This window comes from Nuphar pumila, chromosome 4 (assembly GCF_984573655.1).
Source record: "Nuphar pumila chromosome 4, dmNupPumi1.hap1.1, whole genome shotgun sequence".
NCBI lineage: Eukaryota > Viridiplantae > Streptophyta > Magnoliopsida > Nymphaeales > Nymphaeaceae > Nuphar > Nuphar pumila.
The window spans coordinates 12250461-12273237 of NC_143252.1; the positions used below are offsets into that span (position 1 = coordinate 12250461).

A 22777-nucleotide genomic window follows, 5' to 3' on the forward strand; every position below is an offset into this window, starting at 1 on the left:
CTATATTGTGACAATATGAATGCTATTCATATTGCTAAGAATCCTGAGTTTTATGAGCAAACGAAACATATTGAGAATAATTGTCACTTCACCAGAAGAGCCTATGAGGATGGAGTCATAGCTCTCGAGCATGTTGGACAAAAGAGCAAATTGCAGATGTTTTTACTAAGAGCCTCATTACACTGTCATTCCTTTCTTTCCAAACTTGGGATGATTCCTCTTGCATCATCTCAAGTTTGAGGGAGTGTTGAAGAGTGTAATATATTAGCATCATGTGTATCACTAGTTATTTGTACTGCCCCCCACTAAGTGTATATATCATTTTCTTTAGGGGTATTTATGTAATCTGAAAATAGGATGTAGTCAACCGTTTTTGTCATTTAGTGGAGTAGAGGGGGTCGACCCCTATATATTGTATCTTTTTCAGTTTTCTTGCTAATGAAGTTTGGTGTTCCTCTTCTTTCTTCTTGCCTCTTTCTTGTTCATCCATGTGCATGAAAGCTTGAATAAAAACCACTATGAAACACTTAAGCATGGCCCAGTAGTGAGACGATCATAATGAACTAACAACAATTACATATGCGAAAGTATCCTTGAATTTCATAAAGGGCTCTTTGGATGTCATATATTGAGGTTTGTACTCAAGTTTATCTCAAGATAAATGAAACGTTGAATGATTGTATACCAATCACCTTACAAGATACCCATTTATGTTTCCTTGCACATGTGTTATCTGATTATAAGACCAAAGTTCACACTCCGTGCTGAGCCACAAAGAATTGTCTGAAGAAAGCGAACATAAGATTTTTGTGTGGTGGCAGGATAAGTGGCAATCGGAACTGTAGTTGAATCTAACAAAACATGCTGCCAGCATTCTGTGTGGAATTCCAATGGAGCACCATTTCCACACTTTTTAGCTGTGTGATACCTGATTCTCTCAAGCATTGCTGGTATAGTTACACGACCAACATTACGAAAACATGAACAACCTTGAGACTGCTGTTGTGTGGTAACCAAAGGAAATAATAATACATCACTGCTCAGCAAAATGTTCATCATCAATTAACAAAAGCAAAAGACCCGGTCTTGCAGTGATGGAGGAATTGATTTCAGTCAAAAACACCATAGCACAAAATCATCCTTGAAAACCTGAAGAAAACTGTCAGAGTTTGAAACGCCTTTCTTTCTACCATCAGAGTGAAATTGAAACTATCCACTCCCAACAGAAATGCATTGCAAGATGGCAAATAACAACAGAAAAAAAGCCTAAGAGTAGTTATATGATAGAATGTAAGGTGTACTGTTGATTAATCCTACCATGCGTGCAGTGGCTTTCTGGGATTTAATATATAAATAAAATTGTGGGAAAATGCAATCCGACTTACACATGGAGACTGACTAGTGTAAGATATTTTCTCCAAATAAGATCACAGACCAATTTCTCTAATTATAACCATCCTGTAAACTAATCAGCTGTGTTAAATCTGCTTGCAAATGGGTCTGTCTGTTACTTGTAATAATTACACCTTCAAAGCAATAATAGAGCATGCTAGTTTAACCTACGATTCAACCTTGAACACTTGATGACAGATAAACAATATACATGCACCCTTTTAATTCAATCTAAAATTCAACAGAGTAACAAAATAAAACCTTATGAAAGGCCAAACACATTGAGAACTAATCAACTAATGTCGACATAGAGATCCTTCACATCTGAGATCCATCAAGTCCAAAATCAAGTCATAATACTGACCGTAGAGAGTTCTTTTGCATGAATTGGCCGACAAGAGCGGGCTGTTACTGGCTCCTGATACTCGCTGAACGTAAACCAATTATTGTACTGCATAGTAAAAAACAGGAAAAAAGGGGTGAGGTTTTACATCATTCCTAAGTTTTTAGTTATTATACATAAAAATTGCAGCAAATGGCTCATTCAGATTGTCAGAGTCAACCTGGCCAACTATACAGTACTGGAATCACCTTGGATGCTATAGATCAAGTCACTGAATCCTGAAAAGGATCCATGGCAATTAGACTTAGACAAGGCACTGGTACAGCAGCCACTGTCTTGGGCATAACCCAGTCCTGCACAATCTAGGCCTGTTTGAGCAATCAACACAGCTCAAACAACTTTAGGCCCTAAATAATTTGAGAATTCCCAATAATTCTGAAGAACGGTATTGCTTTGAACTAGTTTGCATTGAAGAAATATCAAGAATCTGAATGATGATACACGAAACTTACTTGATCAACAGCAATAAGTACTGGTACATGTTTAATAAGGGATAACTCCTTTCTCAAGCGCACAACTACTCCAACAGCAGCTTGTGAATATGAAAGGCCTGTTTGAATTAAATCATATAAAGTAGAACCTTCCGGCATTGCCATAGAGTCAACACCTTTCATCATTCCAATACCAGCACCCTCTCCCAGGGGAATAGGTTCAAAAATTTGGCAAGGTAATTTCCGCATTTGAACTTCATTGCATTTAAGAAAATCCTGAAGAGAAACACCTTAATAAATTAAATTGAAGACATCATGTCCTCATACATGTATTTCCAGTTACCAGGATCAGGGAAAACCACACCTAAACACAAAATAACTGTGGATCCCAGTAAATACAAAGTAATGCACTTCTTGATGCAGGATATAAACAATAATTCCTTCTATCAATTAATTCAAGCAATTCTCTCAAACACTGAATGACCCACATGAAAGAAAAGACTGAAGAAGAAAATAAACTGCTTTTAGGGAAAAAATAACGAAGGTCACCAATAAATGTGAAAAAGTAAACACAATTACTATCAAGGCCTGTTAGGAACACACTATATATTCTTTAGTTTGTTTTGTACAAATATGTTGTGTACAAGGGAATTTTGGTCACTTTGCTGGAAACCTATTATTTACATAATACACTTAATAAGATGTGTTGTCCCATCCAAGCACAAAGTTGGGCTGGTCTGAGTTCTCCCTCAGCTCTCCCTCATCATAGCATTAAACTTAATCCAGGCGAGTCCAGCATCCAATCCTATCTCTCTATATTCTTCTTCTGATTCTTATTCCTTGTTTTGTTCCTCTTTTCCTATCTTTTCTCTTAACTTATTCTCTTGTCCTGCTATTCTCCTTGTGCTTTGATCCTGAATATGACTTTTTTCCTATTATGTAATACCCTACCCTATTTCCCTCAGATATATGTGCTAATTTTACTCCAAATATAGAGATTTATTTAAAAGTCAAACCTAGGTTTTTATCTGTCCAAGTGCTATGAAAGGTGCCCACAACATGAAAATATTTTTAATAATTAAATTATGAAAGATTTTCTATCAGACTTTTGACACAAAGTAATAATATGTAAAAAGAAAACTTTTGAAAATATAAGACCAAAGAAATATTAAGATTTCAACATGCACAATTTTTAACCCAACCACAAAATTCTGAAATTTGTACTAGAACCTTGAAGTTGACTCTTTATTCTATAATAATTTGAATTTTTAAATATTTTTAATGGATTCAAATAGGGAGGTATTTGCTTGTTTATATCTATTGTCTTAAGTAAATGGAGAATAAAAATAAAATAAATATAACCGAGAACATTTAGTTGCATGCTATGTCACAGGGACTCGCTAAACCGGGTGCCGCACCCGTGTCGACGCGACGCGAGTGCGGCACCCGCTGCGGTCAATATAATCCTAGGTGCGGTCAACCTGGAACTAGGGTTATATTTTTCCAAAATGGACTCCATCAACTTTAACCGAGTCCATTTTGGAAATCATGACCCAATATTTTTTTTGTTGTTTTATTATGTCGGTGAAACAAGGAGGAAGAAGAAAAAGGAGGAGGAAGAGGAAGAAAGAGAAAGAGGAAGAAGAGGAGGAACAACAACAACAACTACGCCTTCATCCCAAAACAATTGGGGTCGGCGATATGAACCAAAAAAGAAAATCATTATGGGTCTTCCACATGGATCCTTCTCCTCCAATCATTTCTATCCAATGCCATGTCCTCGGTGAGGTTCAAAGCATTCATATCCTTTCCTATCATCTCCATCCATGTCTTCCTAGGCCTACCCCGACCTCTTTTAACTAATATATTTTCCCATTTCTCCATCCTTCTAACTGGAACATCATTAGGCCTTCGCCGAATATGTCCAAACCACCATAAACGATTCTCTCTCATCTTATTTTCAATGAGTGCAACACCTACATTCTTATGTATCTCCTCGTTCCGAATCTTATCTTTTATTGTATTTTCACACATCCATCTAAGCATACGCATCTCAGCTACACTCATTTTTTGAATATGATATCTCTTGGCAGCCCAACATTCCGTACCATATAGTAAAGCGGGCCTAATAGTCATCCTATAAAACTTTCCCTTCAACCGCAATGGCATTCTACAATCGCACAACACTCCAGTTGCACTTTTTCATTTCATCCACCCAACCTTTATCCTATGATTTACATCTCCATCAATTTCTCCATACTTTTGAATGATAGATCCCAAATATTTGAAACAATCATCCACCGGTATTTCTTGCTCACCAAGCTTCACTACACTCCCATCACTACTTCGTTGCTTACTAAACCGACATTACATATATTTTGTCTTACTCTTACTCAACTTAAAACCTCTTGCTTCCAATGTCTGTCTCCATAATTCTAACTTAGCATTAACCCCAGCTCTAGACTCATCAATCAAAACAATATCATCAGCAAACAATATACACCACGGCACATTTTCTTGAATTGATCTCGTAAGCTCATCCATCACTAATAGCAAATAGGAAAAGACTTAAAGCAGATCCTTAATGTAACCCAACCGTTATAAGAAAATTGGTTGTCATCCCTCCACAAGTGCGGACATTGGTTACTACTCCTTCATACATATCTTTAATTATACTAATGTACTTGAGAGAAACATCTTTCTTCATCATTGTCCACCAGAGAACATCCCTAGGTACTCTATCGTATGCCTTCTCCAAATCAATAAAAAACATATGCAAATCTTTGTTCCTCTCTCTGTTTCTCTAAATAAGTTGTCTAAGAAGATGTATAGCTTTCATAGTTGATCTTCCAGGCATAAAACCAAATTGATTCTCTGATATCATGACAATCTTCCTCAACCTAGACTCAATCACCCTCTCCCAAAGTTTCATAGTATGACTCATGAGTTTTATACCACGATAGTTTATGCAATCTTGTATATCACCCTTATTCTTATATAGAGGCACCAAAGTACTCTTCATCCACTCATTAGGCATCTTATTTGTCCGCCAAATCTTGTTAAAAAGATTTGTCAACCATTCTAAACCTTTCTCTCCCAAGCATTTCCAAGCCTCAATAGGTATACCATCTGGGCCAACTGCCCTTCTTGATTTCATTTTCTTCAAAGCCTCTGCAATTTCTTTCTTTTGAATCTTGCGCATGAAGTCACGATTCATCTCATGAAAATGAATGGAGAAGTTTCCAAGATCCTGAGCATGACTTCCATTAAATAGCTTATCAAAATAATCTTTCCTTAATCTCCTCATCTTTGACTAAAACCCTTTGTGTTTCATCTTTGATACATCTAACCATACTCAGATCCCTCGATTTCCTATCTCTCATCTTTGCAAGCCTATAAATATTCTTCTCGCCCTCTTTGGTATCCAACTTGTCATAAACCTCCTTATATACCTTATCCCTCGCGTTTCGAACTACTTTTTTAGCTTCCTTCTTTGCTATCATATACTTCTCCAAATTCTCATTATCACGACTCTTACTTAGATCTCTATAACACTCTCTTTTAACCTTAATAGCTAATTTGACATCCTCGTTCCACCATGATGTATCCTTACCTAGCGGTGCACCGCCTTTAGACTCACCCAATACCTCCTTAGCCACCTTTCTCATGCCACCCGCTATCTTATTCCACATTGATTCTAAATCCTCCTCGAGACACCAATCAGCTTTCTTAACTACCTGCTCTACAAACATTCCTTGTTTAGCTCCTTTCAGTGCCCACCACTTAATTCTAGGATCTATCCTATGTCTATCACTTTTTCGGCATTGTCTAATTCTAAGATCCAAAATTAAGACTCTATGTTGTGTAGCTACACTTTTACCCGATATAACCTTACAATCGATGCAACAACCCCTATCTCTCTTTCTAAGTAGGAAAAAATCTATCTGCCTCGTATTAACCCCACTTTTAAATGTTACTAGGTGAGACTCCATCTTCCTAAACCAAGTGTTGGCTAAGATCATATCATAGGACAAACCAAAATCTAAAATCCTTTCTCCACTTTCGTTTCTTTCTCCTATACCATAGCCTCCATGGATACTCTCAAATTCATCCCTACTAATGCCTACATGTTCATTAAAGTCACCGCCGATGAAAATCTTTTCTCCATAAGATATCCCTTGTACTACTCCATCTAAATCTTCTCAAAATTGATGCTTAATGGAATCATCTAAACCTACTTGAGGTGCATAAACACTAATAATATTAATAATATCCGTACATAATACTAATTTAATAAGTAAAATCCTATCACCCTTCCTACGGACCTCAACTACATTATCTATAAACTCACAACTCATAACAATCCCTACTCCATTCATATTCCTATTTATTCCTTTATACCAAATCTTATATCCCCAAGGTTCTATCACTTTTGCTTTCTCACATACCCATTTGGTCTCTTGTAGACATAAAATATCAATCTTTCTCCTACACATAACATCTACTAACTCTACCAACTTACCAGTTAAAGACCCTATGTTTCAAGTGGCTAACCTAATTTTATGGTCTTGGACTAACTTCCTTACCCCCACCCGTCCAACAAAGTGAGGGAACCCTTGCCTATTTGACACCACACCCGGGCGCCAGTGTGACGCGTCGCTTCTGGGCGACGACCTAGCAACCCTTGCCCATTTATCACTGCCTTCGGGCCTATAGAGTACAGCGCGTCGCTCAGTAGGGAACGCCCCAACGAAATTCTCATATTGGTTCATATTCATAGGGTATGACTAAGTTTTTATGCTGGTTGTCACTGCCTACCGCAACCCTCCTCCTTTATCTGGGCTTGGGACCAGCAGTGTATAACTAAACAGTTATACACAGGAGGAGGAAGAAGAAAAAAAGAAAGAGGAGAAGGAAGAAGAAGACGAAAGAGGAAGAGGAGGGAAGAAGGTGAAAGAAAAAGAGGAAGAGAAGGAGAAAAAAGAAGAAGAAGAAAGAGGAAGAGGCAGGGAAGGAGAAGGAAGAAGAAGACGAAAGAGGAAGAGGAAGGGTTGCACCTTCACCTCTTCTTTTTTTTCTTCTTCTTCCAATCTGCCTGAGAGAGAGAGAGAGGCCATACCGGTGACCTACCTTCTTCTTGTTCTTCTTCTTCCCGTTTATCCAATCTGCCAGACAGAGAAGGGATACCCTCTCGATCGAAACCCACCTAAGAGAGAGAGTGAGAGAGAAAAAAAGGGGGGTTTCATGCCCTCACCTTTTTATTAAAAAAGGTAGATTTGGATCAAGTGTGGATCTTAATATAGATCCACACTTGATCTAGACCCAATCTCTCTCTCTCTCTCTCTCTCTCTCTCTCTCTCTCTCTCTCTCTCTCTCTCTCTTGATAGATAGATAGATACCCTCCCGCACCCCCGCACCCAAATTTTTTTAAAGTGTCGCATCGCCGCACCCACACTCGTACCCGCACCTATGTGACATAGCTTACATGTAAATAAGAAAGAAGGTTAGGGGCATGTAAATAAGAAAAAAGGTTAGGGACTTACATGGAAACAAGTAGGAAGGCCAAGGGTAAAATTATAATTTAGCCCCTTTCCAGCCCCCTTTTTTTGCCACCTTAACCCCTCTATAAATACCCCTAGGGGGTGACCCCTAAAGAGTATGAAAAGAGAAGGGAGAGGAAGGAAGAGGAGGCGCAAGGACGACCTGCGAGCTTGGAGCTTGCAATTCTAAGTAAGTGATTAATTCAGTTTTAATAATTAGATGTTCTTATAAGTAATTAGAGTTATGATAATCAAGATTTTATTGCCTTAAGTTAGTTGTATTCATCATTAGTTATAGTTTTTACAGCTAAAGTCAATTAAGTATACAACTAGTCACATTTCTATAATTAGATGTAGACCTTCTGAATTAGTTTCTTGATAATGAGATCATAGTTTTGATCAATTAGTTATTGTAAGCAATTGAATTAAGTGATTTATAGTTTTGTTTTGAATGTTCAAAAGTTAATTTGTTCCTCTAATTATGAAATTTGAAGGTAAATCACATAAACCAAATAATTGATTTCAGCTCTATCTTTTCTAAAGTTTATGGTTTTCAATAGTCACAAAGTTTTATTGTTATTAAATATGGTTTTACAACCTCTTTCAAGTTAAACTAGTTTTCTAAAATTGTTTCGAAAAGCCATCAAGTTTCAGTTAAACTGGTTTTCTAAAATTGCTTTGAAAAACCATCAGATTTCCTAAATTGCTTTAAAAGTGATTAGTTATATCTTTCATATTGTTTTAAGTATCATTTTACATTCATTTTATCGTTTTTTAGTTGATTTGAAATCATGTTATTTAGAAAATTGGATTTGACATTGAAAATCATATGAAAGTTCATTTCAAATGTTTTCAAATTCAATTATTCGAAAAGAATATTGTTTTTATTGATTTTGAGTGTTTGAATTTAAATATTTGTTCACATAAGTGTAAGTGGACTGCCGACAGGATGGTATATTGACCCCCAACAACCTTATCAAGGTTTACGAGACCCTTTTGAAAAGGGTAATTGACCCATTTGGCTTGTCATTGGGATTTATCGGCCCAGTTGACTTAGTCCTACGAAATCAAGTTACCATTTGGTGTAGTCAATGGAAAAGGTGGAACCCCCCACCAATGAATGGCTCATTAAAGTTTCTAAAAGGGATACGGGTTCGTTGGCCAAATCGGATATCCAATGGGTGGTAAAACCCGCCACCACTAGTGTTATCGGCCCATTTAAAATACGAAGGGATTTTATCGACCCAAGTAAAATTAGGAATGGGATTGTGAATCGGAACTTTTAGAAGTGCTCTCTAAAAGTAACAAAATTAGAAATGTCAGCTTTTTTAAAAGTAAGTTTCATGAGTTTGTAAAGTGGTTTACAAAGTGTTTGAAAATCCCCTTTATTGTCTTTTATATATGTACCACATTCTAAAAAGTTGGTTTTATTGTTCAAATAAAGTTTGTAAAAAATGATTTAAAGATTTATTATGGTGTCTTTTCGAAAATGTTTTTTTTCACCTCTTTTTGAAATCTTAAAAACCTAATTATTAAGACTGTAATTAATTGCTTATTGAGTGTGTAACTCATTAATTGTTATTATTGTCTTTTCAGAGTAAGAATTTTAATAGAAGTAGCAAGAATTTAAAGAGATGCTCACAAGATATTTCAACGAGGATAGCAACAAGGAAGTCAAGCATCAAAACCTCGGTTGAGTTATTAGTTTGATCTTTTAGAGGACATAATAATCATCACATAGTTGCACTTTGTCTTATATTGGATATTTTCATGAAAGATCAGTTATTAGATAGGGTTGTTTGAATGATCTGTAAATGTTTGAGTTCTTGAAGCTTTTTCGGGTTATTTAAGTCCTGAACACAGATATGAAGAGCCTAAAGTCACACCAAAGACTGGACCAATTACGGGTTAGTTTTGGCCATTGAGGTGTGACATTATCTCTCAAAAACACTAGTAATTCTTCTTTCTTATTCTTAGTTCTTGTTGAATGTTGTTCATAAAATTTGAGCATGTCCAATTACATCAATCCAAGCTTCAAAATCCAATGTTGGAGAAGCAGATCTAGCATCTATGAGGTGATATAAGAACTCAGGCTCCTAAAGTCATCATTTACCTGCTGACATCAGCAAGATACCTAACAATCTGATAGATCAGGTCTCAGATATGACCTGATTGCAGGCCCTAATCAATGTTAGGTATATTATTAAAAAGAAAAAAATTGACTTCTGTTGCCAAAACCGACTAAATTGCTGGTTTGTTCCCAAAAAATTGACCCCTCTGCTTTTCACAGTGCAAAGACTCCTTGGATATGTACAAAAAGAGCAATAACATGTAAGTGTTTGGAACCAAGCAAAATGACATAATTTTGGTGAAAATAGTGATCAGGCTTTTGAAGAAACATACATGGGAAAACACAAATTGAAGAGGTGACAACCAATCTCAATCTGATCAATGCTCACATAGAAAAACACAAATGGAAGAAGTGACAACTGATCTCAGTCTTCTCAATGCCCATCAAACTATGGATTTGTCACAAAACCATGGTGCTGTTGTCATCAGAAACAATCAACATACAAACGATGCAAAACTGTTATAGAATACAAGGAAGCTATATGCAGTATGAGAGTGGAAATGGAGAATCATGACAATGTTATAGTAATGGAACTTATGGACAAAACAGGTAGTTAGAGTTGTCTTCCATAAGTATCAATACAACTAAGGGTACAACTGGTCTAACTTGTGCCAGACCTAATCAGGTCTGGACAGAGGCAAACCTTAAGGCATCCTGCTGGGTCATGTCTGACTCTGATGAGTCTGATCAGACTTGAATCTGATAGGCACAGGCCTGGATCTGGTTCCAGTTGGAATAGAACTATATCAGATTAATCAATCACACCAACTCTTATTGAAAAAATTATTTGTGAGAAGGCTGGATCAGATCTTCCCTCAGATCAATGTCTATCAACTAGCACTGGAACCCTGCAGATCCAACCAGATAAACTTATCCAAACCTTCTTGGAAGGCTCCAAGGTTGGATAATGCCCAACAATTTGACAGTACTTCAGCCAAACAAGCAGAAGCACTATGACAGTATAAGACAAACTTCAACTGATCAGAAAACCTTAGACAAAGTTCTCACAAAGGGGAGACAACTAGTATCATCAAAATTCATAGTACTATAACAATACCTTAAAACCTGACCTATCTGTTGTTAACCAACAAATAAAACATTTGCAAAGCATTCAAGTTAATCCTATGGTCACATGTTAGTTAAGATGAACCGGTAATCAGCATTTTTGAAATTGATCACACTGGTGGAAAATTTATTCTCCCTTGTCTCTTTTTTAGGAGGAATACTGCTAAGGTCCTTCCACAACACTCATATAATAAAGTAATATTAGATAATTGAGCCAGAAACAGTTTATAAGTTCTTGCATGTGCAAAAAATGACCAGAAATTATATGATGATTATTTGGCACTTTATAAAAGATGATGATTCATTTCCAACTTCTCAGTGATGTAGAATTAGAAAAACAATTACTGAATGCAAGAGCAACTTTAGTCTCTGCTTCTGAGGAAAGAGAAAATAAATATTTGGTCGTCCCTATCAACTGCCTCATCTAATGCAGATAAACTTGTCCACCAGGGACTGATATAGTACAAGACAGCTAGTAAGTGAGCATGATAGGCAATGGGAAAATATCTGGGAAAAGATTCAGAATTTAAATGGACTCCACGTTGTGGCGACATTGGTAACAAATAATAATAAGGATGTGGATAAATAGCATGAGACATCCTAAAAACCGCACATCAATCAAGAGTAGCCAATTTAGATAATTAAAACAGACTTCAAGTTTAAAATAGAGAAAGAAAATGTGTACCTGGAGAATTTTTGTAGCCTGAACAGGTGTGTCCCAAAGACCTGTCTGTGGATTCCTATAGAAGAAACCACCATGAGTCCACTCCCTTCCATATGGAACATAGAAAACTATCCAACCTTCAGTTCGTGCCCAGTGTACAAGCATAGCAAGTGCAATACTTTTTCCACAGCTAACAGGACCATCCAAGACAATCTGCTTTCTAGCTTTTGAAGCTGGAGAAAATGGAACAGCAATAAACAAAATGCAACTTAGCACAAATTCGATACCACAGTTTTAATTTTAAGTCATTCAATAAACTCAACATTATTGAAGATTAATAGGTTATAATCTAAGTCACATGGACTCGGCTAAAAGGTCGACGCACCCGCGTCGACACGCCCCGACACGGGTGCGGCTTCGGGGCGGACACGGTCAACGAAGTGTCAGACCGGGGCCGAGTCCGTCCACATTTTGGACTCGGTCAACTTTGACCAAGTCTATTTTGGTTCATTTATTAAAATTAATTTTGGACTCGGTCAACTTTGACCGAGTCTATTTTTGTCCATTTATGATTGTTATATATGTATATATATAGCCGTGTCCCTGTATCCAAAATTTTTGAAATTGCTCTGCACCCGTGTCGCACCCGTACCCACACCCATGTGACATAGGTGACAAGGAAAAGAAGAATAAAGAAGAAATGAAGAAATAACATATTACACATATGATACATGACACTTATCCTTTACAAAACAAAATTTTACCAACATGACCCTGTGCACAAAAGACCAAGTACCCCATGTCATGGAGTAGGACTAACAACAAGATGGCTGCATCACATGATAAAGATGAACAAGATCAGCCAATAGTGCAGAGAGATGGTGAACAACTAACAGAGATATTTTAGTATTTAATGAAGAAGATCGAGTTCAAGAGAAAGTGGCATTAATGATTCAGCCCCTGAACAACCTAATAGTTTTAACAAGTGGTATTAAGAAGATCTGCCAGGATGAAGCATCTTAGAAAGGTTTGATTCCTATAAACGTTCTCCTCTAATTTTCAAGTTTTCATTAGTGAAGTTTATAAAATCAACAGAGAGTTACATTGAAGCAACAAAAGATCAAAAGTGGATTGAAACTATGAAAGAGAAGAAGCCATGCATCAAAATAATACACAGACAATTGTTCCAGGGTCAGTGGATGAGAATTTTTAAATTTAGCAAGCAGCAAGTATATAAGGTCAAATATAAATCAGATGGGAGTATAAAAAAAATTTAAAGCCAGGCTTGTTGCCATGGATACAACCAGCATCAAGGTATAATTACAAGGAGACCTTTAGCTCAGTTGCCAAAATTGTAAGTGTTAGAATTATATTGTCTCCTTCATTATCATTTAGCTGACCTTTATTTGAATTAGATGTTAAAAACGTGTTTTGGCATGGTGAGTTGAAAGAAGATGTCTAAATCGAGCAGCCTATAAAGTTCTTTCATCTATACCCAAAAAAATATGTATGCAAGTGTAATCGGTTTATTTGTGGACTTACATAAGCCTCTAGGACCCAGTTTGAGAGTTTTTATGGTGCCATCAAGAAGCATGGTTTTATTAAGGTTCCTATTGATAATTCCATATTTATCTACCATGGACCTCATGGCATATATAATTATTTTGCTATGTGTTGATTGATATCATTCTGACAGGAAACTCAAATATGCTGACTCAAAACACCAAAGTTTTTTTTTAATTAAAAGATCTTGGTCATTTAAGATTCTCTTTGGAAATTAAGATGGATAGAACTTCTAATCAAACGGTGCTAATGTAACAAAAAATATGCTTACATGTCTGAGTTTAGATGCATGGATGCAAACCTATAGAAACTCCAGTTTGCATGAACAAAAAATTATCCTCAAGTGAAGGAAAACCATCAATGGAACCAAAGAAATTTGGAAGCACAGCAGGAAGATTGCAGTATTTAACTATCACCAAGCCAAACACACTTACACAGTGAATTAGATTTGTCAAATCTGCATTTTCTAACAATTCACATGTAAGCTTTGAAACACATTATAAAGTACGCAAAAGGGACTTTACATCACGGTTTAATTTATTATAGGAAAGGTTGTCCATTTAACATAGTATTGACTTATGCTGATTCGGCTAGAGATCCAAACTGTATTTCAAGTTATTGAGTTTATCTGAGAAAGAATTTGATATCGTGGAAAAGTAGAAAGCAAAAGACCATTGTCAGGTCTAGTACAGAAACAGAATATAGAGCATTGGTTGGATTAGTTATTGAAGTTTCATGGGTTAGAGGTTTTCTACAAGTGTAGAAATTGAAAATATTGACTGGTTTTATATTGTGATAATAAAAGTGATATTTCACTAGTCACAAGCACGTGTTAGATAATAATTACAAACACTTCCAGGTTGGTTATCATTTTGTCAGAGAAAATGGAAATGAAGTTCATCAATTCATATCAGCAAGTGGAAAATATTTTTACAAAGGGGTCTTCAAGAGAAAGGCATAAATATCTAAAGAACAAGTTGCACATTTCTGGAGATATGTAAAACTTGAAGGACGGTGTTAGAATAGGAGTGCATGAATCCCCAAGGGTAATCATGTCATTCAAGTTAGAAGACTCATTAATGACGGCATGCTTGTAATTTTCTATTTTTGTTATTTCATGTTGTATAGGTGACATCCCCTTAGTGGCATATTTTTCTATTTTTTTTCTTTCTTATGTCACGTTTTTAATCAGCCCTATTAGGGCACCCAAATATAAATAAGAGCCTATGATTTACAACCCTTCACTGCAAAATACAATCAAGGGCTAACTATGTCTTCTTGCTTCTTCATCATACTATGAGGTTCCCGAATGGTGTCCTTGTGTGTTGCAGTTGCGGATGTGTATTTTCATACATAATGAAAATACAAGTTAGTTTTCTACTAGCATTTGATTTTCCCAATGTTGCTTATTTGAATATTTACATTTATTGCTATTTATTTATGTTTTATAGGTAAAATTTATTTTTTATATTCTTAAAAAGATTAATATTTATAAACTTTATGTCTCAAAAAGCATTGAGGCTTACACCTTGGCTATATTTTGCAAAAACGCCTCATTACACCTCACCCCTTAAAAAACTTTGGTGGTGCCTTAGAGCTAAATGTAGTCCATCTCCTTGACAGAGTTACTACCCTAACTTCATCGTTGCCAATATCTCTTTCTATTCTAAAAAACTCATCCCTCTCTCATACTATATTAGAACCTTTTCTTTCTTTTCATTGTTCCTTTGAACTTGGTTCAATATAACAATTCGCAATCCATTGATGAATTGGAGACAAGATGTTGCATAGGAAAAGCGTAATAACATAGTCGAGAAAATTTTTAAGCAGGAAAGACTCCAAGAACAAAAAGAAAAGAAAAATAAAAAGAAGAATAAAGTACCAAAAACTCACATTTACTCTCTTGGCGAATTGGTGGATCAACTACGCGCTTGAAATTATCGCGAAGCTCCAGGAAACTCTCCCTGACCAACAGTGCACTCCGTTTCGTCTCTTCCAATTCCTTCTTCATCCCAAGCGGCAGCCCTTCGGCCAATACTTCAGTCAAATCTTCCATGCTGACCGTGGGAAAAACAAGGGAAAACCCACGAAAGAGACCAACCTTGAGAAAAAATGGAAGACAAAGAAGAAATGGAAAATCCCCACAAAGAGTTCAAGTTCAGGTTTCGGGACAGAGGGCCAGACGGCCTAACCTGAAGTCCATGTAGCTACAGGCGTCCTTTCTGGCGAGTTGAGAAATAGTATTCGCCTGAGTGAACAGGGGCAGCCCCTTCGGCCCAATGTTCAAGCTCTCATCGTCGTCCTTGTAGGCTCCGACGTGATCCTCCAAGGGCAGATCGAAATCGAAGTCGTCGAGTGAAGAGGTTTCTTCGGATTTGGTGGGAGACTCGCCCTTGGCTTTCCCCTTGGGCTTGGGCTTGGCCTTGGAGCCTTTGGCGCCAGAGGATTTGGAAGCGGTAGAAAAGGGATACGAATGGGAAGAAGAGGAGGAGGGAAGGGATTGGCTCCCGCTGATCTTTGTATCGATGGCGCGAGGGAAGGAGATCAGAGGAGAAGGGTTTGAGGGAGCGCGAGTGAGCGCGGCAGCACAGCGGCCGCGCTGGATGATTGCACGCAGCATTTTTTCGGCGCTTCACCTCCGGGCAGAGGCCAAGCCAGGAGTCTAAACTAGGGAGAGGGAACGCTGGATGTTGTACCGCAGTGACAAGGCGGAGAGGGGGAAAGGTGAGAAGACAGAGGAGGTGGGGAGAAGAAGTTGGCGTTTTCTGTGTGTGTGTGTGAGGGAGAGAGGGAGGGGGAATCGGGGTTGGGGGTGCTAGGGCAGTGGTGGGCAACGGGCCGGACGGTCCGATGGGCCAAGCCGACCAGGCTCGCCATGAGTTGGGTTTGGACTATGATTTTTAGCTTCGGGCTCGTTAGGTATCGACCCAAAACTCGAACCGATGAGCTTGAGTTATTTATTATTTTTTTAATAATTTAAAAAAAAATAACTATTACACTTGGATAATGAAAAGTGCAACTACCAGTAGGAATGACGTTGACTTTTTATGGTGTACTAACATCTAACAGTATATGCGAGACCTTTAAAAAAGTGTCAGTAAAGATCCTGAGTGCACTGCAAAAAGTGTCAGACCTTTACTAGCGCACACTTTTAGTATGTCAGTAAAAGTATTTTTGAGAAAGTTGACATTTTCCGCTGGCATTTGGCTTCGAGTGATTGCGCAGCTAAGCATCACTCCTTTGATAACTATTACTATTTGCTTAATTACTTGTAGGAGAACTTGTTATTTGTTAACTATTATTATTTACCTCATTAGTTGCATGGGAACTTGCTATTTGTTAATTATCATGGAAACTTGCTATTTGTTAATTATCACTATTTATCTTTCTTAGGTCGTGTAGCATCACATCATAATACATCTAATGATATGTTAACGTAATGCATTGTGCTATGTCCTTTGCCTAGAATTTTTGGGCATTATAATAACATGGGTGGATGTGGATTTTGCATCCATAGCATAAAAAATCATGGTTGAATCCATTTCAAGTTGTATATCTTTTATTTTGGAAATATCATAGCATGTTACAAAAAAATCTTTTAAATGTTTTGTGTTATTTTAAATTTTATGTTTTTTTATTTAATTCATTTTTTGTGTTATAGTAATTAATGTATTAATTTTATTAAAAAATAACCTATAAATGGGTTTGGGTCAAGCCATAAACGTCTCTTCAAACCCGACCCTGTTAAGAACCGGGTTGGCCTGATCCATTAGTGGGTCAGGCCAGCCCAATGCTCACCCCTAGGTGGGGGTAGGGGGCTCAAAGAGGTTGGGGTCCCCGTTAAGATGCACACTATCTAGGGTGGGTGACTTGGCCTTTCGCATGTATTTTGGGTCAGGGTGCATGATCTTGAGTTCAAGCCAAGCTTGGGTTGTTCGAACTCGGCTCGATTCAAAATATTTCTGCCCAAACTTGGAGATGAGCTTGAATGGCATTGTTAAGACTCAACTTGGTTCCAAGCTCGAGCCGAGCCAAGCTTTATGGCATTCCAAAAAAATCATCTTTCAAAAATTTTGGAGAAGGTGGGATTAGAACCCTAACCTCTCTCAAGGTTTCACAAGTGACCTTTTGAGAAATAACTAATGACCTAGCCTTTATAGTAACAATGACTTGTTGATTAATTTTGCAAACATATTTTATATATGCTTGTATCTGAGCTTTATTGAGCTCGGTAGGCTAATCAAGCTCGGTTCATTTACTCATCTGAGCCTTAGAACCATATAAAAGCTTGGCACATTTAAAGCACGAACAAGTTTTGGGCCGAGCTTAACTGAGTCGAGCCAAGCTTGAGTCAGTTCAATTCGTTGTGCATCCTTAGGCACCGCCCAACCTGACCTGGTTGAACTCCTTTATGAGATATATTTGAGTCAAGGTGTAACAACCCCAATTCATACATATGAAAAAGTGGCAATTTTTTTTTTTAAGTACGAAAACATTCCCAGAAACCTGAGGCCCTTATAGTTAAACACAACCACCACCACAAAGGGTCTTATACTCAGCTTTTAAACCAAACATTTGATTAAAATGCATAAAGTCTGAGACATAAGAAAATAAAATATAAATAAAGCAAAAAGAAGAGTCACGTTATTCAAAGGTATCTGCCAAACAGTTGTGTAGTCCCCTCGTGACTCTTCTCAAAAGCAAGTCGCCTCACTGGGATCTGGGACTACAAAAAACATAAAAGTAGAGTTGTTAGAATCCAAAAAGTTATGTATACGAATCTCTCTAATGAAACAAATAAGTAAAAAAAAATACAAATAAGATTCATGCAATATTTTAAAGGGATTCAATTATGATAAAATTTATAACTCAATTAACTATTTATGCAATAGAGAGCAATTGCAAAGCAAGAGAGAACAATTACTATCAATAGGGACCATAATTTAAGCATTAAAGACATTTTATGTGCATTAGAGAACAAACATCATGCATTTACCAATATATCAAAATTAAGACAACAAGTAAATATGCATGATCTAATGTATAACAAGAATATGCATGATTAAATTATTATCTTTTATCAGAGTTTTTTTTTTCAATTGCATATTACTATTAAATGCACACAATTTAAGTTGCTCTTTTTAATTACCGTTGCCCGTGGATACTCCAAACGGGTAAAATCACTGAGGTTAAGTTAGGTTCCTAAGGTAGCTTAGCACACAATTTGTATTTTATTACTTGGTTTCAAACTTAACCCTCAATCGAAACAACTTTCAGAACATTAGACATTCAAATCTAATATCGGGGACACCAGGGACATCTAAATCCACCCAAAACAATAGTTGTGTCTATACACCACCCTTAGACAAAGTGACGGATTCTCCCTAAATCTGTAGCCAGGAGAAAAACATCAATATCGGATTCAGAGGCAACAACAATGCACACGGAGTTTTAGTATCCTCACGGTTCCCTAAAATCGCAACTTTAAGAGTCCTATTTGAAAGACGAGATATCTCATAACGTATATTACAATATTCTCTTTCTTTATCATTTTATTAATAGTCATTCCATTAATTTGTAATTCAGTATGCCCAATTAGTAACACAAGTTCTCATATCCAAATACGAAGCTCATCATAGGACTAGAGCCCACATAAAATATAGAACGGTGTAATATACTGAAACAATAATAATGTGACTTTTGTGATGCATTAAAACAAGTAAAGAATGAGCAACCCAAGCTTAAGACTCACACAACCTACAATAATCCATTGTTCGACCATTGATGCATCATGTGAAAAAATCATAACATGTCATATATGCAATGATGTCAGATGCTTTCAAATGCACATTCATATATGTCGATTTAACAATATGCATGAACTACATCATTCATATGCAAGTGTTCACTATTCATGTGCATATGCTTTCATGTAATCATTCCACATACACGCTTTCTTTCATGAATCATTTCAATTAGAACATGTGAACATGCATGCGATTATGCAAGTGCAACAACACGAACCCAAGTTTCGAGATCCACATTCTCATTTCATGAACTGGTAGGTAAACAACACTTTATATATCAAAATCATGCATAGCCGAAATTCTTTCGCTATTTTGGCAAACTCAGGGCACAACATACATACCCATCGAGTCCAAAACATGTTGCCCGCACACGGGACAACACTAAGACTCTATTGACAGCATGTTCTTCGTGTATAAACATGCATCCAAAGAGTGTTGGACAACAACCAATTATGCACAAAAGATGCAAAAATGCACACCTAATACAACCCGTAAATGGTCACGATCAAAGCATATTTATTAGCATGGAAACAGCTTATATGATGACAACAAAAAATGAATACACGTTTAGCTAAATCATGGCAACACTCATAAGCTTTTCTATCACATTGTTATATAGATGCATGACTAACAACTTACATGAAATATGCATTTTGATCACATTGTAAACATGCATGACATGTTACATAAATGTTGATCATGTATGCAACTAAACAATCAACATATATGAATCAATTTGAACATTTAAACATGAGTATATATCATATGTAATTCTAGAATACAGATTTGAATTTAACACATGCCTCAATCTGTACACTTAAGGTGCACGAATCTGGGTATTTCAAACTGTCAAGATTCTGAACAAGTAACTAGAAGATGTCTAAATATTTGTATATGAAAAATCAGCCTAGGTGCCATGTATCAATTTGAATATTTAACCTGGGCAAATCTGGACTATTGACATATACCTATATATATAGATATAGGTGTATATATATAATGTTTTTTTTTTCATTTGAAAGTATGCCAGCCCAGTGGCTGGCCTAGCACGGATTGTCAGGCCTGCATCAACCTAGCCGATTGACTGGGCCTGGCAGGGCCTAGGTCTGCCCTTGTCGAGCCATTCAAAACCCAAAAAATACAAATTATATAATAGGGTTTCGATCGGGTATGCATGCATATGCATAATTTTTTTTTTGCATGTACAGTAAGATTTATGATAAGAGATACTTAGGTATGCAGATTTAAAAATCACATAAGCATTTATATGCATATCTACATTCAAAAATATATGCATGTTGAAGTTTGCATAGATTCATGAACCAATAACCAATGTTTATGCATATTTTCAGTTAGGTATGCATGTACGAACAAATTTATTCACAAGAATACATGCATATGCTTATTTGTACATCCCGTTTTCAAGATTTTACATGCACTAAATCTGGGTTAGATTTGTGCATGTTACAAACATGACAAATCTATCTCAATTTAGGGATCCACAAATACAAGCATTGGTATATGTATTTCCCCCCAAAACCAACCCCGAAAAAGAGAAACATTAAGCTCAATCTAAACATACAAGAGTAAATATCCAGATTTACTCTTTTCCCATGGATTTCCACTAAAATTTTGCATGGAAATCGTATCCATACTCTTTTTCTCATTCGAAATAAGAGAAAGACCCATACCTTAATCGTATATAAAAAATAAATATGAATTTGATGAAGAAAACGACAGATGATTGAAAAAGGTAGCCTTCTTCTTCTTCCTTTTTCGTTCTTTTCCTCTATTTTTTTTCTTCTCTTTCTCTTTCTTATTTTTTTTCTTTTTATCTATTTATAGAGCTCTAGTTGGGATGGAGAAGCGAGTGCAGTCCCTGCTGGAACTCTCTTCTCTCTTAGAGTTTCGAAAATTTAAAAACTCTCCAAGTTGACTTTTTCAAAGTTTTATTTCATTTGAAACTTCATGTTTCTTAAACCTTCTTAGATGCTTCTAGGTGTGTTTAAGGGCTCTACTAAGAGTCCTAAACACTTTAAAACAATAAATCTCAAAATTAATTAATTAATTAATTATTATTTATTAATAAATAAATAACCAAAAGCTTCCAAAAATTATATTATTGAACTAAAACACTTCTAAAGTGATTTTATATGGGTTTAAGGGCTCTACTTAGAGTCCTAAACAATTGTCAAATTAAATGTTCAAAATGAAATTAATTAATTATTTAATATTAAATAATAAATACATTTTCAAAAGTTTCCAAAATTTACCAAATTAACTTGGAAGGCTTCACAACATTAATTAACTCCAATTTAAAGGCTTCTAATGAATTTAAAGTTTGAAAAATGATTGGGCATGGGTTTGGATCTGGATCCAAGATCCAAATCTATCTCAAAAATCCAAATGGGTCTTGGGCTGGATCAAATCCAGATTAATATGGGTTTTGGATAGAGTCCAAATCCATATTAATTTGGATCAAATACATCAGATCTGATTCGATTCAAACCGACAAACTACTCAATTTTTTAAAAAATATGATTTTCGGACCAACCATAGCTCGAATCAAGAAAAATAAAATATTGATACACTAAAAAAATTGAGACACATCCAACGATATATAACTCAAATTTTGCTTCCAAAATTCACTCGAAAATAACCCAAATTTTGTTTGAATTTAAAAGTTGAAAATTAAACTTTTTCTCATGTTTTAAGTGTCATGTTTAGACCTAGTTGATGAGACCTGGATCAAGCTAAGACTCAAAAGCATCGGTCTAATATCGAGGATCTTCCAATTTTTATTCTATACTAAGCCAATTTTTTAAAAATCTCAAATTTAACTAAGTGTGAAAATATGCGATATTACACAAGGTATACCCACTCTAGCCACAACATGGCTCCACCCCTACCTCCGAACAACGCTCGTTGAGCAACGATGAAGGAAGCGTGGCTTACGGGAGGAAATTAGGTCGGCTTGGCTAACCCTTCATGGGCAACTTCAGCTCAAACAAGTCTTTTGACTCAGCCTATATATATAATATTATGTATTGTGTATAATATAATAGGCTTGGCCTGATTAAGCCCATAGGCCAAACAGGCGGGCCGGGTTTCCCAATGGACCAGCCCGAAACATGCCTTTGGCTTGGCCCATCATTGACGGGTCAGCTCGATGCCCACCCTAAGCGTGGCATCGTAAGTTTTAAGCAGCAAAGACACTATGGAGAGTGGAAGTTTGTGGGTCATATGTCTCTTGGTATGGTTTTGGATTGGTAATGCCAATTGGGAGAGCCCCAAAGGCCTTCTCGACACATGTAGGCTGAAGGGATCGCGATCGCAAACACAAGCACCTTGTCTGTTTCCAGTAAGCAAAAGTCAAACAGCAAAGTCCATCATAATCCGAGCAGTCAAAACCCTTAGCTTCACTTAGCTCGGCCCATGGATGTCAGCAAGTTTTTGCAGGCACTGTTACTTACAATCATATTTGACAAAGAAAATGTAAGGTTAAAAGTAGGGGTGTCAACGGGCCTGGTTTACCCAGACATGACCCGATAGGGTCTGGGTATGGTGATAAATAAGAAGACCCGATTAAGACTCAAGTCCAGACCCGAAGTTTGAATTAATACATGGACCCGAGTATAGTTTGTAATACATGGACCCGAGTATAGTTTGTAAAATTTTATACCAGACTTGGACCTGACCCGTGTTTCGATTAAGACATGCAATTTTTCAATGTAAAAATAATAAAAAATTATGGTTTTATCGGGTATGATTCATGTAATTC

The 22777-nt window shown here is 36.6% G+C and overlaps 1 protein-coding gene across 1 annotated transcript in view; it reads right to left on the reverse strand.

Annotated features, from left to right (window-relative positions):
* Positions 1-15969, reverse strand: part of LOC149839394 (mitochondrial 28S ribosomal protein S29-like protein) — a 43778-nt gene extending 27809 nt beyond the window's left edge. The window contains exons 1-5 of the mRNA XM_090002518.1: positions 15382-15969; positions 15083-15246; positions 11648-11859; positions 2248-2502; positions 1757-1843 (exon numbers count right to left, since the gene is read on the reverse strand). Coding sequence (XP_089858644.1) covers positions 1757-1843; positions 2248-2502; positions 11648-11859; positions 15083-15246; positions 15382-15809 — 1146 coding nt within the window. The 5' untranslated portion in view covers positions 15810-15969. The remainder of the gene's footprint in view (positions 1-1756; positions 1844-2247; positions 2503-11647; positions 11860-15082; positions 15247-15381) is intronic.
* Between the last annotated feature and the right edge of the window lie 6808 nt (positions 15970-22777).